The sequence below is a fragment of the Struthio camelus genome, chromosome 25 (assembly GCF_040807025.1).
Source record: "Struthio camelus isolate bStrCam1 chromosome 25, bStrCam1.hap1, whole genome shotgun sequence".
NCBI lineage: Eukaryota > Metazoa > Chordata > Aves > Struthioniformes > Struthionidae > Struthio > Struthio camelus.
The window spans coordinates 6,125,019-6,143,802 of record NC_090966.1 but is presented as its reverse complement, the minus strand read 5'-3'; the positions used below and the strand labels follow the sequence as shown (position 1 = coordinate 6,143,802).

General features: G+C 67.4%; 1 protein-coding gene and 1 long non-coding RNA gene across 12 annotated transcripts in view; one reads left to right on the top strand and one right to left on the bottom strand.

Moving 5' to 3' along the window:
- SRCIN1 (SRC kinase signaling inhibitor 1) overlaps positions 1–18,784 on the top strand; it is an 87,359-nt gene that overhangs the window by 11,720 nt on the left and 56,855 nt on the right. For 5 of the 11 annotated variants that reach the window (XM_068918893.1, XM_068918894.1, XM_068918890.1 and 2 more), the window contains exon 2: positions 17,414–17,697. In XM_068918893.1, the coding sequence (XP_068774994.1) occupies positions 17,437–17,697 (261 nt within the window). In that variant the 5' untranslated portion in view covers positions 17,414–17,436. Of the gene's footprint in view, positions 1–2,772; positions 2,836–10,290; positions 10,417–10,636; positions 10,789–17,413; positions 17,698–18,784 lie in introns of those variants that run through there. The other 6 variants (XM_068918885.1, XM_068918895.1, XM_068918889.1 and 3 more) reach the window with 5 other exon arrangements.
- Positions 13,891–15,300, bottom strand: LOC138062179 (uncharacterized). The gene is made up of 3 exons (XR_011136269.1): positions 15,192–15,300; positions 14,072–14,183; positions 13,891–13,975 (listed from the first exon to the last, which is right to left on the bottom strand). It is a non-coding gene; the product is annotated as an uncharacterized lncRNA (long non-coding RNA).

Genomic DNA, 18,784 nt, shown 5'->3' with positions numbered 1-18,784 from the left:
AAAGAGAAGGGAAAAAGTGTCACTTTGGAGCTTCATGCATGGAAAAATACAGCACCTCCCTCCTGCGATTAGAGCTGGATCTCCAGGAACGCGTGCCATGGCGGGGGGGTTGAAGCTCGGGGCGTCCGTGGGCTGAGCCCGGGCGGCTTCGTGTCACGTCCCGGGGAGACGGCTGGCCCCAGCGCTGCCCCTGTATCACTGTGACCTGCTAATCCTGCCGCGGGAGGGGGCCAAAAGAGCCCGCGGCTGCTGCTCTGCCCCCTCACAGGGGCCTGTTCCCGAGCCGTGCCGGACCCCGGCATCCCGCGGCCGCTGGCGCCCCGCTGACGCCTGCGAGACGCCGTGCTTTGGGGAGGGAGGATGCCGGGGGCGCTTCAAATCGCCGGACTTTTCCCAGGCGCCGGGGGCTGTTTAGGGTCATTTCGCCTCCTGACGTTCCCTGTTCGTTATCGCGTTCAATTCGGGCCGAGCGCCGCGGAGCATCTCCAGCGCCCAGCGAGGCCGGGCACCGCGCGGGCGGTGTTTCCCCCCCCAGCTTTTGCAGCGCGGCTTTGCAGCCCCGCGCCGGTGCATCCCGCGCGGATGCCGTTCGGCAGCTGCTTTGCCGGGTCCTTTCCCAGCAGCGGCGGCGGGGTTGCATCCCCATTTAGGCGGCGTTCCCTTCTCAGGCGTCGGCCTGCCGAGGCCGAAGGCTGAGCTGGCTGCGGGCGGGCGCGGGGATGTCCCCCCCGGAGCAGCTCTGCTCCCTGCGCCGGCTCCTTTTTGGGGGGGCAGCAGGCCAGGGCGCTGCATCCCCCGGGGCTTTCGCGCTGGTGCCGCAGCAAGGGCGCGCGTTAGGGAGGGGACGGCGGTGCACGGCCTGCAGAGACAGCAGGCACCCGCCGGCCCGGAGCATCCTCTGCCCTCGCCGCGGAGCTGCTGGGGCCGCCGGGAGCGCGGCCCCCCGGGAGCCTCCTCTCCCCGAAGGGATCCGATTCCCGGGGCTCGGCCGGGCGAAGGGGGACGAGCGATGCCTCCTTCCCCGCCGGCCCCGTTTCTCCCTCCCCGCACGCCGCCTCCTTCCTCTCGCTGCTTCCTTTCAGCTGCAGCCGCGGCGGGGGGGTCAACGAGGAGCCGCAGGTTGGCCTCTTCCAGCCCTTTCCTCGGCCGCCGCGCGGAGCGGCGCCGCTCAAGGATGCTCAAGGACGCTGCGATGGAGCGGGTCCCCGCGGGAAGCGGCTCCCTGCCCTCCGGCTGCGGGCCGAGCCGAGCCGGGGCTGCCGCGCGGGCAGCGCCGAGCCCGCGGGGACGGCCGACGGGTCGGGGCTCCGCGGGTCGCCGTCCCCCGGCCGCGGCCGGGCCTCGAGCGAGTCGCTCAGCCGAGCTGCGGTGCAGTATCTCCGGCAAAATGACTCCGGGAAGGTTACGGTGCTCGGCAGATAATAATTAGCCTCTTCAGCTGTCGACTCGGCTCGCCAGGAAAGCACGTCCATTAGCGCCCTTCCAGCAGCGGGGAAGCCGAGCTGCGCGTCGGGGACGGCGTTCGCCCAAGGTCGCTCCGGGCAAACCCGCGAGCGAAGATCCGGGGCCTTTTCCTTCCCCGCCAACAGCACCTAAATCCTGGGGATGCGGTCGGAGAACTCAGTCTTCTTTCCATGGACAGGTTTGTGCGAGAAGCACCACGTTTGGCCCGTCTTTTTGCTGGCTTGCGCTAGACGAGCGGTGTTTTGTCGCTCCGGGGGTGCTGCAAGGCAGGGGAGAGGAAGGCTGTCTTGCAGATAAGCCCTTTTTTTGGGGGGAGCCGGGGCATCGCTGCCCTGCGTGAGGGCTGGCAGGTCGTCGCCCGCCTCCGGCCCCGTTCCCGCGCGGACGGGCTGCCGGGGCCGGCTGGGTCTCCGGGCACATGCAAGCCCGTGGCTGAGCCCCGGCCTCGCCGAGCGCGACAGCAATAAACGGTGACACGTTCGCTCCAGCGCATTTCCTGGCACGTTACAAAACGTGCCATAAATAATTAAACCTGAGCTACAATTATCAAAACAAACGAATAAAGCGCAGTTGGGATGGATTTTCCGCTTTTATTTCGTGCTTCTTGTTTCTTTCCTGTAACGTTTTTAAGATTGTTTGCTCGCTCTTGGCGTGAAATCCGTCCGTGAGCCGCGAGGCTTTGCGTTCGCACCCTGAACCGCGGGGACTCGCGCGGCGGCGCAGCAGAGCCGGCTGCTGCAAACCCAAATCCCCCCGGTTTTGGGAGGCTGTAGCCATCGCCCCACGCGCGCGTGGTGCTTGTTGATGTTTTGCTAATGCGGCCGCATCGGTGCAAGGCTGGTCCCTGTCGCGAGCAGGTAGGATGCTCTGCAAAGCAAGGCCGGGGCTGGTCGGGGCTGGGATTTTGGAGGCAGCGTTTGCCCCCGGCGCGCAGGGCGGTGCAGAGGTGGTGCGGCTTTGCAAACGGCAGAAAGGTCCAACTTGGATGTTTACCCCCCCTAAAAGGCTGACTCCACCTAAATTGGCTCTCCGGTGCCCTTCCATGCTCACAAGCCCTGTTCCCGGCGCATCTCTCGGTGCGGTTTGGGCTCCGGCGCCCTCCCTGCCCCTCGGCACGCGGGAGCCTCGGGCCGCCGGTCACCGCGCTGCATTTCCCCCTCAGATGCTTTCTCCTGCTGCTCTTTTGTTTCGGATTTATCATGTGTGTGTTTGCTCTGATTTATTTGTTTATTCCCCTCCATCCCCGGCACACTTCTCCATCTGGATCGTGTTCATTCATGAATCTCCTCCTTTCCTGTCCTTAACCAGGGCTCGATCGCCTTGCAGGAGGGAAGAAGCCAGGACTCTGTTCCCTCTGTTTAAAGTCACCAGGTCAGTACCGGGGCCGGGGCGAGCAGCGGCCCCTGCCCACCCGTTACGTGTTCAATGTTGGCTCCTTCCCCGACCCCCTCCCGGTGCGGGGTGCCCGCCGCCCGGCCGCCCCTGCGGTGCAGGGCGTTTGCAGCCAGGCTGCAGCCTGCTTTCCGCTTGCCTTGGGCCATTCAGCCGTTCAAGCACAGCCCCTTTGCAGGGCCGGGAGGAGGAAGCCTCTTTGCTCGGGATGGTGCCTGCAGCCCGAGGCCTCGGTGCTGCTCCCGCGAGGCACTGGCGCTCTCCCCCCTTGCAGCTTGCAAGGTTTGGGGGCTCCCTTTTGGGGACTGGGAGGGGAAACCTTGCAGGGGAGGAAGAGCGAAGCATCTTGGCTCCCCGGGGTCGAGGTGGAGAGGCAGGTGCTGTACCTAGGAGCTGGCTGTGCAAGCGTGGAGGGCTTTAAAAAAACTGTGAGAGAGGAAATGTGGTGGAATCTGCTCGGTAGCATCCCTGCTGGGTCTGTCATAATAATAGATTTTACTTCCATGGCATCTGTCGGCCTCTAATGGGCTGGGTGTTCCCGTTGCGAGAGACGGCTCCAGCGTTTCGGCGTTTCTTCTCGGGGAGACCGCTGCCGGGAGCGCGGAGGGGCCGGCCGAGCCCACCCGGCCCCGGCTCCTTCTGCTTTAGGTGCATTTATCCGGGGCTTTAGCTGCCCTGGAGCAGGCGCATTTCCTCCGCTGGTGCAGGCTGGAAGGTAAGGGGAGCTGCCCTGGCGCGTCCGTCCGTCTGTCTCGGGATGTGCATTGCCGTCACGCAGCCGGCGCCCCGGCAGGGCTTTGGGAGGCTTCGTGCCTGGCAGGGAGACCTGGAGGAGGAGGAAATGGAGCTTGTAATACGTGGGGTGTGCCGGGCCTCCTCACGGCAGAGCCTGCTTGGTGTAAAACCACGGCACCGGAACAGCGCGCTGTAATTTAATTGCGTTTCCTGCAAACGGCTTGTTGGCTTGTAATGAACACGTTCCTCCGAAACGGGAGCGGGGCCGCGAGAGGAGGGCAGCGGCCCACGGCTGGCCCGAGCATCCATACGGGGCCCTGCCTGGGGCGCGGAGCTCCGTTCCGGCTCGTTTGCTGCCCCAGAATTACACGTGCAATTAGCTTCCCGGCTCCGAAGGGCGGGCGGGTGCGCGTTCCCGCAGCTGGAGAGCAGATTGCCGGCCTGTTTCCTTGCGACCGGGTGGGAACGCGCGCTCGCCGCGCTCGGTTTCTGCCGCTTTCCGCAAGAGTTAAGGGTTGGCTTGCGTGTCGCCTGGCTGGCCGTTGGATCGCACCCGTCCCTGGAAGTTTTGTCTCCACCTGGGGCGGCCGCAGGTTGTGCTGATGCTGGTCCCTACGTACCGTGAAAACGTCGCGTTATGGTGATGCTTTGTCTGGCTGCAAGTTTTTAAACAGTCTGGGTGTTTCCTTATCACGGCGTTCAGGGCTGTGAAATACTGGGATGCTCTTGTGAGCGGGGAGCTCTTCCAAAAGCCTTCCCGTCAAAGCAGCGGGCAGCTTTTGGGGCCGAGGTGACGGAGCCACGGCAGCGATAGCCGGGCGTCCCTGGAGGAGCCCCTTCGCTCTCCTCCCCGTGGGCCTCGTGTTCCCTGTACCGATAGCGCTGGGGGTGAGAGTGGCTTGGTGTACGTGTGCATCCCAGAACAACCCCGTCCTGGTGTTACCAGCGTCTTAAATACCTCCGTGCCTCAATGTGCCTCAAAAGAACATCTCCCCTGACCGGTCAGTCCAAATTTCCTGGGGTAACTGCGACAGTGCAAATAAAGAGAATAAATCAGGCTCACTTTTTTTAAGGCCGGAAAAGACCCTTCTGATCACCGGGCGCGAGCTCTTGCGTGACGCTGTAAGGTCTCGAAAGTGATTCTTGCCTCGAGACCGCAGCTCCGGGCTGAGCCGAGTCCTGCCTCGACTTAGAGATGGGACGTGACGGAGAATCCGCCGGGCTGGAAGCGGGCTGCTCCCGGGGCCCCGTAGGGCGCGTTTGCCTGCGCTCTCGTCTGCGTTGCTGACGCGTCGGCTTTCGGCTACCCGAGCTCGTTCTGCCTTTGTCTGAACAAGATTAAAGAGCCCCTGCTCTCCGAAACGGCATCCTCGCGGAGGTGAGCACGTAGACGGCTGTAAGGTCATCCTGTAGCAGTGGAACGGCGCCCGGTAATGAGCTTGTCTCACCAAAAAAAAAAAAAAAAAAAAGGAGTTTTTGTTCCCTTCCAAAAGTCTGTTAACACCTGGTGAGGCCGACGGAGCTGCTGCTCTGGGCAGCAGCAGAAATTGGAGCCGCTCTTTCATCCCATTTTGGGTTTTGGCAGCGGGTTTTCCTGGCCCCGCTCGAGGTCCCCGGAGGAGGGGGGCAGCGGCCGTGGACGGGAGCGGTGCTGACTCGTAGGAAATGGGGAAGGGGCTCCCCGCTGGCCCTGCGGCCCCGCTCCCGGCTGCTGCTCCGGGAATCCCTCTCCGCTTTGCCCTCGCCGGTGCTCCCGCAGTCGAGGCGCTAAAGCAGCCCGTGCTGTTTAAATGCCTTCCCCCATCAGGCAGCCCAAGGAGGAATAATTCACAGAGTCAACGGCTTTTTAATATCTCTGTGCTTCTAGTCAATTTTCAGTGCGCTCGTTTGCCTTTTAATTAAAATTATTGCTTCTCCCCTGCACGCATGCCTCCCCCCTCCCTTCCAAAATCAACAAGCTGCCAGCCAGCAGCCTGCCTCCCCCTCCTCCTCCTCGCTGCCCGACCGCGGGCTCCTCTTGGGCTGGAGCCTCATCGGCTCCTGTCCCTTTTCTCACGGCGAAGCGATTGCAGCTCGGGCTCGCTGGCAGCTGGGGATGTTCTCGCCTCTGTTCCCTGGCCGCTTTATTAAAAGAAAGGCAATGGTAATAGATGCGCTGCGCTCCTTTCCTGATGTAAATCAGGGCAGATTCCCGAAGCGAGCGGAGCGACGGGGCTTTGCATCGGGCGAAGCCCTGGCTCACTTTGCCGGCGGCTGGGCGGCGCGGCCGGGGCCGGGGCACGCGGCCGAGCCCCCGCGGCCTCCTGGGTACGTGCTTGAAGGCTCTCTTCGTTCCTCCTTGCTGCTTTTGATTGCATTATTTGTAACGGTCTAGTGCAGCCAGGCTGAAGCTGTGATGCCCGCAGCTGGCACGTGCGCGCTCCTGGCTGAGGTTTTAGCGGTGCCATCTCTTACCTACTGCCAGAGAGTCAAAGGGCCTTTCCAGATGGTGGCAGAAGCTCGCAGCTGAGCCGAGCATGAAACGGAGGTTCCCCAAAACGCCCGTCCTCCACCCGACGTCGGTGAAGTCCTGGCTGCGAACGCGGCAGGCGCGGAAGCAGCCTCCCCGCTGCGGATGCGGCCGCCGCGAAGGAAGCGGGCAGGAAGCCGGGGCGCAGGAGACGGCGACGTGCCGGGGGACGCCGGCCGGCCCGGGGCAGGGGGCTGCGGCGCCGCCGGGTGCCGGGCCGACGAGCTGCGGCCGCTGATGTACCTCTAATTGCTGCCCGACGGGCCAGAATTAGCCGGGGAGCCGAGGCGCTCGCCGCGGACGTGAGCATCCTTGGCGGGCGCGCGGGGGGCAGAGCCCCTTCGGGGGGGGCGCGCGGGGGCGAGACGCGGCCCCGCCGTCTCCCGGGTCGCCCTCCGGCTGGAGGGAAGGGTGCCCCCGGCCCGGGCGAAGGGGTTGACGCCTTCGGCGTCGTCCGGGGCCCGCGATTCACATCGCGAGACCCAAGGCGTGGAAACGATTCGGAATCGCTTAGCGGCTTCTGCTCGGGAAGAGCGAGACCAGGACCTCAATTAAGCTATTTGTAAATTGTTAATTTAAGCATTTCACTCAGATGCCTTAAATTGTTCCCTCCTGCAGCTTACAAATGGGTAAAGAGCGCAGAAATATAAATGCAGCGGTGGGGAAATGCCATTTAGTTACCGTTTTCGGCAGTGGTTAATAGTACTGTAGCTAACAGCGCTTTGATTTAAATCAGGGCAAACCGGGGCGTTCGTTTGTTAAAGGCAGACCGGCTCGGGCGCCGGCGGAGGCGTGCGCGGCCCGGGGGGCTGCGGACGTGCCCGTCCCCGCGGGGCGGAAAGGCCCCGACGGTGCCCCCTCCGCCCCGACGGGTGCTCCTTCCTCCGCCAGGGTTTCAGGGCAAGGCGCCTCTTTGCTTTTAATCCTGTAATGCACCTTTGCTAAGACTCGGCTCCAAATCCCGCCCGGACGTGCGGGCCAGGGGGGCAGAGGGCTTCCCCGAGGCCGCCAGCCGGAGCAGGGACAAAGCTGCATCAGCCGAGCTCTCCTGGCCTCCAGCCCGTTACGCACCCGCCGGGCAGCGGCTTTCCCGGGTGCTAATTCCTTTAAGTTGCGGTTGAAAGCCCTTCTCCGGTGGGGCTTGTACACGCGGGCTTGGCTCTTCCTGTCCTCCGTCCGCATCCGGACGGACAAGAGCTCTGCATCTGCCTCGTTTGCAGGCAATATTCCCCATTCTTCGCTTTGCGCTGCTCAGCCGGAGCCCGGGTGCTTGCGCCTCCCCTCCCGTCCACCGCCTCGGACGGACGGACGGACGCCTCCGCGCACATGCTCACCCCAAAATCAGCGCTCCCGTCGCCCGGGGCCGCTGCCACGGCAAGGGACGGGGGCTCTCCGCCGGGACGCGGCGCCAGGCGCTGCCAGACGTTGCCTTCATCGCAGCCGCTCGCGGCGGCGGCTTAGCCCTGATTTCTGTCTCCCGCAGCTCCCTTTCCTCCGCTCCCCCGAGGAGGCTGAGCCGTCCTCCGAGCTGGCTTTGAGGAGTATTTATTACTTGAGAACTTATCAGCCATCAGCTGCTGGGTGTAATAAGAAATTACGCTCCCCTGCCCTTCAGCTGTGAAAGTGCATTTAGCCGTGTGATGTCAAGAGGTCTCCAATGGGCCTTTTTTTTTTTTTTTTTTTTTTTTTTTTTGCTTAATCGGGCTTCCTGCCCGTCTCCGACAGTCGCGGATGCAGCGCTTGTGCCGGGCAGCGCAGCAGCAGGCCGCCGGCATGGAAAAGGCCTTTCTGCGCCCCGATCGCGGCGGCGGCGGGGGGGGAAGCAAGGGGGAAGGGAAACGTTTCCCAAGGAGACCCTGGTCGCTCGTGTCCCTTGGGGTCTCCGCCGTCCTGGCGGTGGCCGTGGGTCGGGGCAGGTCCTCGAGGGCAGGAGCTCTGCTTTGCTGCGCGGGCCTGAGCAGCGTCGGCCGCCCCCCCCCTCCACGTCCAGGCGTTTCAATGGAGCATAATAGACCTGCTGTGTCTGAGCAGAGGGCGAGAGCGGCCGCAGCGCGGCGTTCACCACGCCATCGCGCCCAGCCGCAGCCTGGCTTCATTGTGCTTGGGGCCCTGCAGAGACACTGGGAGAAGTATTCCCCTTGCTGAAGGGCTGACAGAGCCGACGGGGACGAGGCGAGGTGGCACAGGAGAGTCGGCTTGCCCGAGAAGGGCACGTCGGTGCCTAGGTCGGGGCTCGCCGCCGTGCCGGCCCCGGCGGAGGCTGCCCGGGGGCCGGGGAGCCGGCGGCTGAGCTGCTGCTGGAAGCGGCTCTTTGGAGAGATGCTGGGAGCAAAACCGCGTCCGGCATCGCAGGTGTAAACGCAGAAAAGTGACCCCGAGGCGTTAACGGCTTTTACCAGCCTCTGGCTGGGATTTGTCCTGCTGGCGCTCAGTGCCGCCGGCCCACTAGCTCGGGTTGGCAGGGCAGAGACGCTGGAGCTTTGGGAAAGCCCCGAAAGTGGGAAGAGCATCCCGGGGGTTGGAAAAAAAGGCGCCCAGCTCCGTTCGTGAGCGAGTCGGGCGACGTTTCCAGGCTGCTCTGCCGCCCTGGAGCGTGGCGACCGTCAGGGCACCGGCGGGAGGACGGCGGGAGACGGCAGCAGGTTTGCAGGCGAGCCCTCCCGAGCGGCTCCCAAACGGCAGCGAGGCAATGATGATTATTTGCTCCTCGTCGGCGGAGCAATCAGAATTAAAAGGTCGCCCCGCGCTCGTGCCCTCCGCGCGGCAGCCAGCGTCGCTGGAACGAGCCGGGTTTTCGGCGTCTGCAGGAAGGAGCGTTAGTCGTTGCCAACGATAATCGCGTGGGCTTTTCCAGCTCGGCTTCCTGCTAGCGCTAAACCCCCCCCGGTGCCCCCAGACCTCCGGCTTCGGCTCGGCGCCCGCCTGCCGAGCCCCTCCTCTGCGGCCGGGGTTGGAGCAGCGCTGGGACGCCCCGCACCTCGTCCCAGCGCCCTTCTTCAGGGCGATGCTAAGGCCCCAGTGTTTCCAGCCGGATATTGAATACTTTTGGCAGGTAGAAAATTCAGCTCGCCGCTCTTCATTGCGCCGGGGGCGGGTGTGCAAACGCACCGCACGCGCCTCCGCGCGTCGTTTCTGGGCCCTGATGGCAGCGCTGCTGCCCTGGGCGCCTGGCTGCGGTCGCTTTTAATTGCGTTTGGTAAGCGAAGCGAGTGCCGGGAAGGGCTGCCCCGCGCGACGGTCTGCCCCTGCGGCGCGGCTCCCGCCACGTTCGGCCTTTGGGAGGCCGAGCAGGCTGCTGGCAAGGAGGGACGGGAGCTGGAGCAGGACAGGGGAGCAGAGGAGGGACCGGCAGGGAGAGCAGGAGCCGCCCGGGAAAGCGGGAGCGGCGGGAAGGCGCCGGCCGGAGCGCGGGAAGGGCGGGCGGGCAGCACCGGTGGCGGCGCGGGAGCGCGGGAAGGGTGGGCGGCAGCACCGGCGGCGGCGCGGGAGCGCGGGAAGGGCGGGCAGGCAGCGGCGGCGCGGGAGCGCGGGAAGGGCGGGCGGCAGCACCGGTGGCGGCGCGGGAGCGCGGGAAGGGCGGGCGGGCAGCACCAGCGCGGGAGCGCGGGAAGGGCGGGCGGCACCGGCGGCGGCGCGGGAGCGCGGGAAGGGCGGGCGGGCAGCACTGGTGGCGGCGCGGGAGCTCGGGAAGGGCGGGCGGGCAGCGGCGGCAGCGGGCGCTTCCCCAGCTCCGGCCGTGCCGCGCGGCGGCGGCGGCCTGGAGGTGCCGGCGGCATGTGCAGCGATGTGCGCTGGCTGCTGCCTCGCAGCCCATGTGACTTGTTTGAGGGGGCACAGTGACATTTCAGGAAGAAAAAAAAAAAAATACCCAGAGACGCCCGGGGAGCTCTGACACGCCTGAGCCAGAAAAAGAGAGCAAGGGAGACAGACGTGCACGGCGCGCGGAGGAATAAAAGCGGGCGGGGGGAGCGCTCCCGGGGCAGGGAAAGGATGCGAGCAGCAGCCCTGGCTCGGAGCCGGGAGGATGCGATGGCCCCTGGCACAGGAACTGGGGCAGCGCTCGGCAGCCGTGCAGACGAGGGCAGAGCCGCCGGCACGCCGGCGCCGGCCCCTCGCTAGCTCGGCGGCGGGAGCAGGAGCCGGCGGGCGCCGGGCGAGCGCGTGCCTCGGCCGGTTGCACCGGCGCAGCTCCGGCCCCGGGCTCTCCCTGGCGCTGAGGATCCGGCTCCCGATGTGACGCCACGGCGGCCGCGCGGCTCAACGCCCGACCGATCTCAGAGCGGGCGCTTCCCGGAGGTCGGTGCCCGTCTAATCAGGTCGGTAGCAACCCAGCCCGCTGCTCGCTCGCGCTGCGTGCGTGTTTAGTAATGAGCCGCTTCCGTGCTGAATTAACATAACCAGCTAACGCAACTCGATGCGTCTCCTTAGATTTAACTTGACGGAGACCGCGTGCTGCTTTAAATGCCAAGTGATTAGTGAAACCGTATTTAATGTGGTTTAAGCATCTGCGGTAAGGTGCATGTGTTTGTCGCGCAGATTTTGGAGGCTCGCTCCGCCGGCCGGGCGCACCATGCTTCCTCGCTGGGCGCAGCCGGCCCTCGGCCCGTCGCCTCGAGCAGCGCCGGCGCTGGGAGCGGCGCGGAGCCCCCGCCGGCCGCCGGACCGCCGGCTGACGCCCTTCCTCCTGGGTACGGACCGGCGGGGCGGAGGGGGCCGTTTCGCTCGAATAAGCCTCGCTGCCGGCGGCGGGGGGCTCGGGCTCGGCGCCCGCGGCGCTAGGGCCGAGGGGGAGGAGGGAGGGAGCATCCTGAAACGGCAGAGCTTCCCCCGCCGCCGTGCTGCAGTCTGCTGCACCCAAAGGGCTTTGGAGGTGGGTTCGAGCAGTTTCTTCAGCGCTGCCGCCGTTTAACCGGCTGTGACCCCTCCGCGCTACCCGCGCGCTCGCGGATAGCGCCCGTCTCCGCGGCGGGGGCACGGCCGCGTTCCCGTCCCGCGCCGCAGCATGGAAACAGCCTTTTGCAGCCTCTCGCCGCCGGCCCCGAGAGCCGTAGCATCGCTCCCGTCTCCCTGCTGCAGAAGTCGGGCGTATAGCGGGGATGCGATAGGCAGAAGTCGCCTACAAAGGCAGTGGCTGAGGGAGAGCCTTAACAACCCCCCGATTTCTGCCCCTTAGAGCTCAGGGGCGGAAGATGCAGAGCCGGGGGCCGGGCCGGGGGGCAGCTCCGTGCTGGATGAGCGAGCGCTAAATCCCGGCAGGAGCCAGCGCTTCGGAAGAGTTCGGTTCCCGCGTGCCAACGCGAATATGGGTCAAGTGTGGCCGGGGGCCCAGCACGATGCAGCTCTGCCGGGGCTGCGAGCAGCCCTCGGGCCCCGCGCGCCCTCTCCGGCGCCGGCGTTTTCGGGCAGCCGAGGTCCCCGGGGACGCGGCCGAGCCTCTGATCCCAGGCTCCAGGACAGCGGCTGGAAACACCGGGCGTTTGACTTGAATTTCTGCAGTTAGCGGCTTTCTTACGCATCCCTCCTCCTCCTGCTGAGCTTCCCCGGGGCGGCGGCGGGGGGCGGCCGGGGGGGCTTTTGCTGCCGCGCTCCTGCCGCAGCCGTTCGGAGGAATTTGCTTTTGACGAGGTGAAGCCGCGTGGCCGGAGCCGCCGTCGGGCCGCTGCGGCGCTAACGGCAGCCGATTCGAGGGAGCGATTAGCCGGCTTGAAAAATCACACCAGGTGCATTGAGGGAAAAAAAATAAAAATAAAAAAAAAAGAGGACGAGCCGCTGGCGCGGCTGTGATCTCGCCGGAGCAGGAGGCGGCACGTGCGCGCGCCGGCGGCGCCTGTGCCAGGACGTGGCTTCCTCCGAGCGTTCGCTTCTCGTCTTGCCCCGTCGCCTTGCTCTGCGGCCGCCCGTGCATCGCTCTCCGAGGCACGTCGCCGGGTTTCCCCGCCGGCTTCCCTGCTTGCAAGCCCTGGGGCGCAGACGCGGAGGAAAGGGTCCGCTCGCGGATCGATTTGTGATCTCGGCGCGCGTGGCCTCCTGCAGCCCTCCTGCTCCCGCTGTGCCGTCCGCCCGGTTTGCCGCCCTCCCTCGCGCTCCTTGCGGAGAGACGTGTACAAACCGCCAAACCGGGAAAAAACCAAAGGCTGAGCGGGGGGCTCGGGTGCAGCCCGGCGGGTTCGGCCGGGGCCGGGGCAAGAGCTGCCGCCCGGTCCGGCCGCCCCGGCCCGGGGCTGTTCGCGGCTGCCCGGTCGCGTGCAGCGTGGGACGCGGCGCTCGTGCCGAGCGCTTGCTGCGGCCGAACGCGTGATGCCGAAACGCCCGCGCGCCTCCCCTGCCCGCTCCCCGCTCTGCCCTCCGGCGAGCAGGAAGCGTCGATGTGGTGCCTTGCGGGGCAGTTCATCGCTTTCCTGGTGCCTCATCTAGACTGCGATTGATTTCCAGAGCAATTTGCCCGAGCTGCTCAACGAGGCCGAGGCCGGGTCTGCTAGAGCCCCCCCCCCCGTGACCCGGCTGTGCCGGGCGCTGCCGGGCGAGCTGGATTTTCGGCACTGAGCAGTGCCAGGAAGGGAGATCCGCAGGCGAGGGCCGGCGCTCCCCGCCAGCAAGGCCGCGGCGCGTTCCCACCCTCCCGCTTCTCCCGCGGCCGCCGGAGCGTCCTCGCGGCCGGGCAGTTTCTCGGCAGAGGGACGAGGGTCGCTGCCGTTTCGGCAGGAAAGGGCCGTGCGCCAGGGAGGCGCCGCGCGGGGACCGGGGCTGCCTTGTCCCCTCCTGTCCCTCTCGGCTCGGCGGCGCCGCGCAGCCCCGGCAGCCGGCGGTCAGACGAGGACGGAGGTCGCTCTCCCGCGGCGCCGTGCAAGCGGCTCTTACCGTGGTGTGGGTAGGAAAGCGGCAGCCCTGCGGGTGCGCGGGGCACGTCCTCGCGCCGGCTCTCGCCCGAGCAGGGTCAAGCGCTGCTCTGGGCGAAGCATTGTCCGACCCGCTGCTCGACAAGGAGCGTCCGGGGTGAAACGCTCAGAAAAGGTCAAGCAGGGAGCAATCGGCAAAAGATGAGCTCGAACGCGTCCGCCGAGTTCCTGCTGGCCGCCGGGCGGGAGCGTCGCGCGGCGGCTGCGGACCTTGGTGCGCCAGCGGCCTCGTGCGCGGTGCGCGAGCCCTGCGCCCGACGGCACGCGGGGAATGTGTCGCCTCCGCAGGACCCGGGTCCCGGTGCCGGGCGCGCAGCGGCCCTGCGGCCGCCTCGCACGCCGGCCGTCGTGCCCGGGGACGCCTTGGCGCGGCGGGCGAGCGCGCCGCGCTCTTCCTCGCTGCCTGAACGGCTGGCCGTGGCGGCGTCTCATAGCTCCAAGGGGCTTCTATTCTTTCGCCTCCCTTTCTCCCCAAATGTAATCTTTCCTCCCCGCATCCCCCTCCCCTCTTTGCACAATTGCTTTCTTGGGCTATTTTTCATGCTCCGCTAACTGCCACTGCTTTCACGGCCCGCGTGAGCCTTGCTGCCTCCCGAAGATTTATGAAACTGCAGTAATAAACTGTGTTTGAAAGATCCTCTTTATGATAAATCCCCGCCGAGCTCCGGGCGGTGGGATCCGAGCAGACCCTGCCGCCGCGCCGCTGGCGACCCGGCCGGCCGGCGGGCCTGGCGCGGCTCTCGCGGGGCAGCCGCCCCGGCGCCCGGCGGCTTTTCCGTGGCTGCTCCCGCACCCGGCGCCCGGCGCGGGAGCCGGGGGCTGCGGGGAGCCGACCGCCGAGCGTGCGGCTCCCGCCGAGCTGCTGCGCGGCTCTGGCCGGCGTCCGAAGCCCGGGGCTGGCGGCGGCGCCTCCGGTCCCCTGGGTGGGGGGGGATGGCCGCATCCTGCTAGGATCCTGGGCTGCGGCCGCAGAACGACTCTGCCGGCAGGTAAGGGAGAGGGATGGATGAATCAGCAGGGAGCACGGAGCTCCCTTAACCCCCCGCTGCCTGCGGAGGGGCTCGCCGGGATTTACCGTGGGATTTCTGCTGTCGGCGTCCGCCGGAGGAGCCGTGCTTGGCCTGCCTGAGACCCTGGCGGCCGGTTCCTCCGTCCGTCTGTCCGCGGCGCCGGAGCAGCCGTCTGTCCTGTCGGAGCGGTTTGCGGGGTAAGCGACGGGAGAGCCTGCGCGGGGACGGCCCGTCCCGGGGGTCCCGAGGCGCCCCGGCCGGCCGAGCCCCCGCTCCGCCTGCCCGCGCTCTCCCGCTGCTCGGAAGCGGCGCGGCGCCCGCCGAAACGCAGCCCGCTCCGGGGCAGAGCCGCGCGCCGGCCTCTTCCCTGCGGAGGGAGGGGGAGGAAAAACTTGCCTGGAGGGGATTTAGGGTGGCGGGATGTCATTATCCTGCTGGGATGTGGCCAAGAGGGAAGGATTTACACCCTCTTCTCTTGCATAGCGCCCGAGGAAGCGGGAGAGAGCACAAGTGCTTTAATTTCCCGCGCGGGGGGAGCCCCCGGTACCCGCCGCGGGCTGCCGTTCCCTGTCGGATGATGCCTGCCCCGTCTGCCTGGCGGGTGGGACGCCGGGCCTGGGCTCCGGAGGGCCAGAGGTGGCTGATGTGGGGAGAAATGCACGGTCTGCAGCGGCTCTGCTCGCTCTCGCCTCGGTGGGGTGGGTGGCCAGCGGCTCCGTGGCCGGGGCTGCCTGCCCCCGGCTCGCCCCGCGCTCGGAGGCAGCCGGGGCGGGATGCGGCGCGGCCGGGGGCGTCCCGGCCCCCCCCCGGCCGCGCGCAGCTCTGCGCTCACCGGGCTGCAGATTGTGCAGGGCTTTTCAAATCATCCTTTTTAGCAATCGGGAGAGAGACAGCGAGCTGGCGCGTTGCGCTCCCGGAGCGCGTAATTAGGGAGCGGGGAGCTGCATGCTGATGCACCGCGCGGCAGCCGGCGCGGGAACAGGCTGGGAAGGAGCCGGCGAGGCGCCCGCTCCCCACGGCCGCGAGACCCCGGGCAGCCAGAGGAGGCAGCTGCCGGGAAAACTGCAGCTCCGCGGCGCCGGGAGCCTCGCTGCCCGCCCGCCGCTCCGGCGCAGGGCCTCCCTTGCAGCTGCGCTGCCCAGCGAGGAGGAAGGGCTGCTGGCGGCGGGCGCAGCCCAGCCATACCTGGCCCCGCGCCGCTGCTCGCGGGTGCTCGCTGCAGCCGCAGCTCCTTCCTCCACCGTGCCGCCTCGGCCCGTCCTTGCAGCGCCTGCGGCTCTGCTCTGGTCCCGGGGTGCCACCCCCAGCCCCGTCACTGCGGCGGCCGGCGGCTTTTGGGGCATCCCTTCCCCAGTCTCTCAGAGCCTTCCCGGATGGGCCGTTCCCGTGGGAGACGTCCCGGGAACACCCAGGCTGCCGTGCCGATGCGTGGGAACGTGCCCGGTGGGCACCTTGCCCTCGCTGGGGGATGCCAGCGTCCGGGTTACCCCCCTCCTCCGTCCCGGGGCTGGCAGAGCTCGCCGGCGGCTCCCGGGCGCCGAGGATGCTGCAGACGGGGGACGTGCGCGGCGGGGAGGCTCCACGGCTGCTGGCGCTGCCGCGTCCGGGGCTGGCCAGGAAGGCTGCACAAGGTCCCCGGTTGCCCGTGGTGAACGGCCTCGTGTGCTTAAAAATCCACCGTGCCGGGTGGGCGAGACACTTTGCAGGCTGGTAGCTGCGGCTGAGCTGTGGCCACCGCTCCAGGGTAATTTGGCTGCAGGCGGCAGCCCGGACCGGCACCGCTTTTGCTCGGGCACCCCAGGCACGGCCGGCCGCGGGGACGGAAACGGGAAGGCGCTGGGCGCGCGACGCGGCCCCCCGGCACCTCTCCGCGAGGTGGGGAAAGCCGGCTCCTAAAGGAATAGCTTCAGCAGGATGGAAAAGGCAAAAGGGAATCGCTCCGTTCCCCAGGAGCCCGGCGCTTGGCCGGGGCTCGTGGCGAGCCGGGAGTCGAGGCGACGCTCTCGGCTCCTCCGTCCCCGAGCCGCCCCGGGCCAGGCGCCGCGCTGCCTTCTCCTTTGCAAAGAGAAGGACCGAACGAGACGTCCCGTTTGCCATCTTCCCGGCGACGTTTTCCCTTGGGGGCTCCCAGGGCATTTTCTCCGGGGCACATGCGCCTCCATGCAGCCGGACGCAGGGAAGGGGCCGGGAAATTGAGCTCTCCCTCAAATTCCTCATCCATCCCCGGAGTGAGGGGCTGGTGGCCCCTTGCAAAGGGCATATTTTCTTGCAAAGCCTCGGGGGAAGGGAGTTGGACCTGTTGTTTTGGGGGGGGGAGAAGGGGGGGGATCAAACGCTGGGAGGGGAGGGATGTTCCCGTGGCGCTGGCCGGGGCTGAGAGCCGGTGGCGGCGCCCGGCTTTGAGCAAAACCACTTGTTTGACCTTGAGCAGAGGATTTATGTGCCTGTAACGCGCGCTGCAATCCTGTCCGACCTTAATAACCCAATAAGTTGTTATAAAGCTAATACGCCGGCCTGATGAATAATTAAGGGAAAAGGGGAAAACCCGCTACGATTTGCTTAACCGGAGCCTGGGAAGGAAGGGGGAAAAGGCAGAACGAGGAGGGCGATGAATAATGCATCAAGGTGAAACGGTGAGCCGGAAAGGCGGCCCGGGCGGCGAGCGGTGCAGGCGGCCGGGCCGCGGCGCAGAGCGGCCGTCGGGAGCGGGCTGGGGACGCGGCTTCGCGCTGGCAGCGCGCGGGGACTTCCCGCCGTTGGTTACGGCCGGCACAGCGCCCTCGGCACGTGCTCGGCACGGCTTCCCCGGCAGCGGAGAGCGCGATGGGTTACGCGTGTCTGCAAAGGGCTGAGCCTCCTCCCTGCTCCTGCGCGCCCCGCGGTGGGGGGGGGGCTCTGCCAAACGGCTGCAACGAGTTGTGTCCGTCAGCTGGGCCCTTCCGCGATAGAGGTGGTTTCGCTCTGGTTTTTTCTCACCGGGATGCTGCAAATCAGCGCCGGGGCAGGCAGCTCCCAGGGCGGCTGTTTCTGCAGGCTCGCGCGCCCCGGGAAGAGCGGCGGAGACGACGGCAAAGCCCCGGGACCCGCGGGGCCGGGGCAGCAGGCGCTGGGGGGGCCACGCCGGGGCAGGCGGCTGCGTTTCGGGGAAGGGCCGGCCGGGCATCGCCGCCGCGGGCTGCAGCGGAGCCGCCGAGCGGCGCTGGGCGCGCGGGAGCCTCCCCCCTCCCCGCTCACGTTTCATTTGCTTTTCGGTCTGTCCGCCTGTCTGTGTCCCTCCGTCTGTCTGTGCTCCCCGGGGGCGCCCGGCCCTTCGTCCTCGGGGCCCTCCGGGTGTCTCGTGCCGCCCTTTCCCGGGGCGCGGAGCCGCTCCTGACCCCGCTGCTCCGCTCTCTCCCCGCCCCGCGCAGATCCCGAGAGGAGCAGCACCCACATGATCTCGGCGGACGATGCCGAATACCCGCGCGAGTACCGCACCCTGGGCAACGGCACCCGGCGCTTCTCCAACGTAGGGCTGGTGCACACCTCGGAGCGCCGGCACACCGTCATCGCCGCCCAGAGCCTCGAGGCCCTCACCGGCCTCCAGAAGTCGGAGATGGAGCGCAAGCGGGACGCCTTCATGGACCACCTGAAGAGCAAGTACCCGCAGCACGCGCTGGCGCTGCGCGGGCAGCAGGAGAGGATGCGGGACCAGGTAAGGGGCGTCTCGGGGGGCCGGGGTGGGGGGACCCTGTTGCACCCTCTCCCCGCAGCCGTCCGGGGCTGCCGGCGGGTGCAGCACGCGGGGACGAGCATCCCTCCCTCTCCGGGGCCGGATTTACTTTGGGGCCGTTTGCAGGCGGCTTTGGTCCCCGCTGCCCGGGGCAGGGGAGGGGTGTTGCTGCGTGCAGCCGGGCGGGCGGAGGGGTGGATCCGGCAGCCACGAGGGGCCACTCGTGCGTGGATTTACCCTGCCGAGGGGCGAAACCCAGCCTGGGTCCCTGCGGCTTCCGGCCGGGATCCGAACCTGGATCGGCACAGAGGGAGCTCGGGATTCGGGGTCTCTGCAACATCCTGCGCGTGCCCGGGCTCTGCCCGGCCCCGAAGCCTTGCCCAGGCTCCCCCCTTCCCTCCGGCCCCCGCAGCAGCGACTCCTTGCATTCACTCGCGCAGTGCAGAGGCTCCAAATCAATAGTTCACCCTAAATAAATAGGTCGCCGAGCTCGGCACGGCTGGGTCCGGCGCCCGAAACGAGCCGCCTGGCCCTTGCTGGACGTGGGGCTGGGTTGCGCCCGCGGGAGCCTCCGTCTCTGCGCGTCGGGGCAGCGATGCTCGAGGTGGAGAGTCAGCGTTGCTCTGGGTTCGGGCAGGCTCTTGTGAGAAAGGGCTTAAAGCGCAGCCTGGCAGCCGAGCGCCGGTGTTTTCCCCTGTGCCTTATGGACCTCTCCAGACCAGAAGTGATGCTATTGGTGCAAAACTGCCTTGCGCCGGCGGAAACCCCTGATCTGGGAGAGGCGCAGGGCTGGGACGGGGACCTCGCTGAGCCAGGGTGGCTTGTGCAGCTCTCGGAGCAGCTCTTCCCCCCCTGCCGTTGCCTACGGGCTGGCGGCGGTTTGCAGAGCTGGACGAGCGCAGGCGGCGAGGGGCGGTTCTGCCGCTGCACGTGCGGGGCAAGGTGCTGCACTCCGGCAAAGCGTGCGTGGTGTGGTGCCCACGTCCACGTGCGGGGCGTCCCCAGGTTGCCTGCTCCCCAGGTGCCCGATCCTGCTCCAGGGACCAGCAGGTCCGGGGAGCTGGTTGGG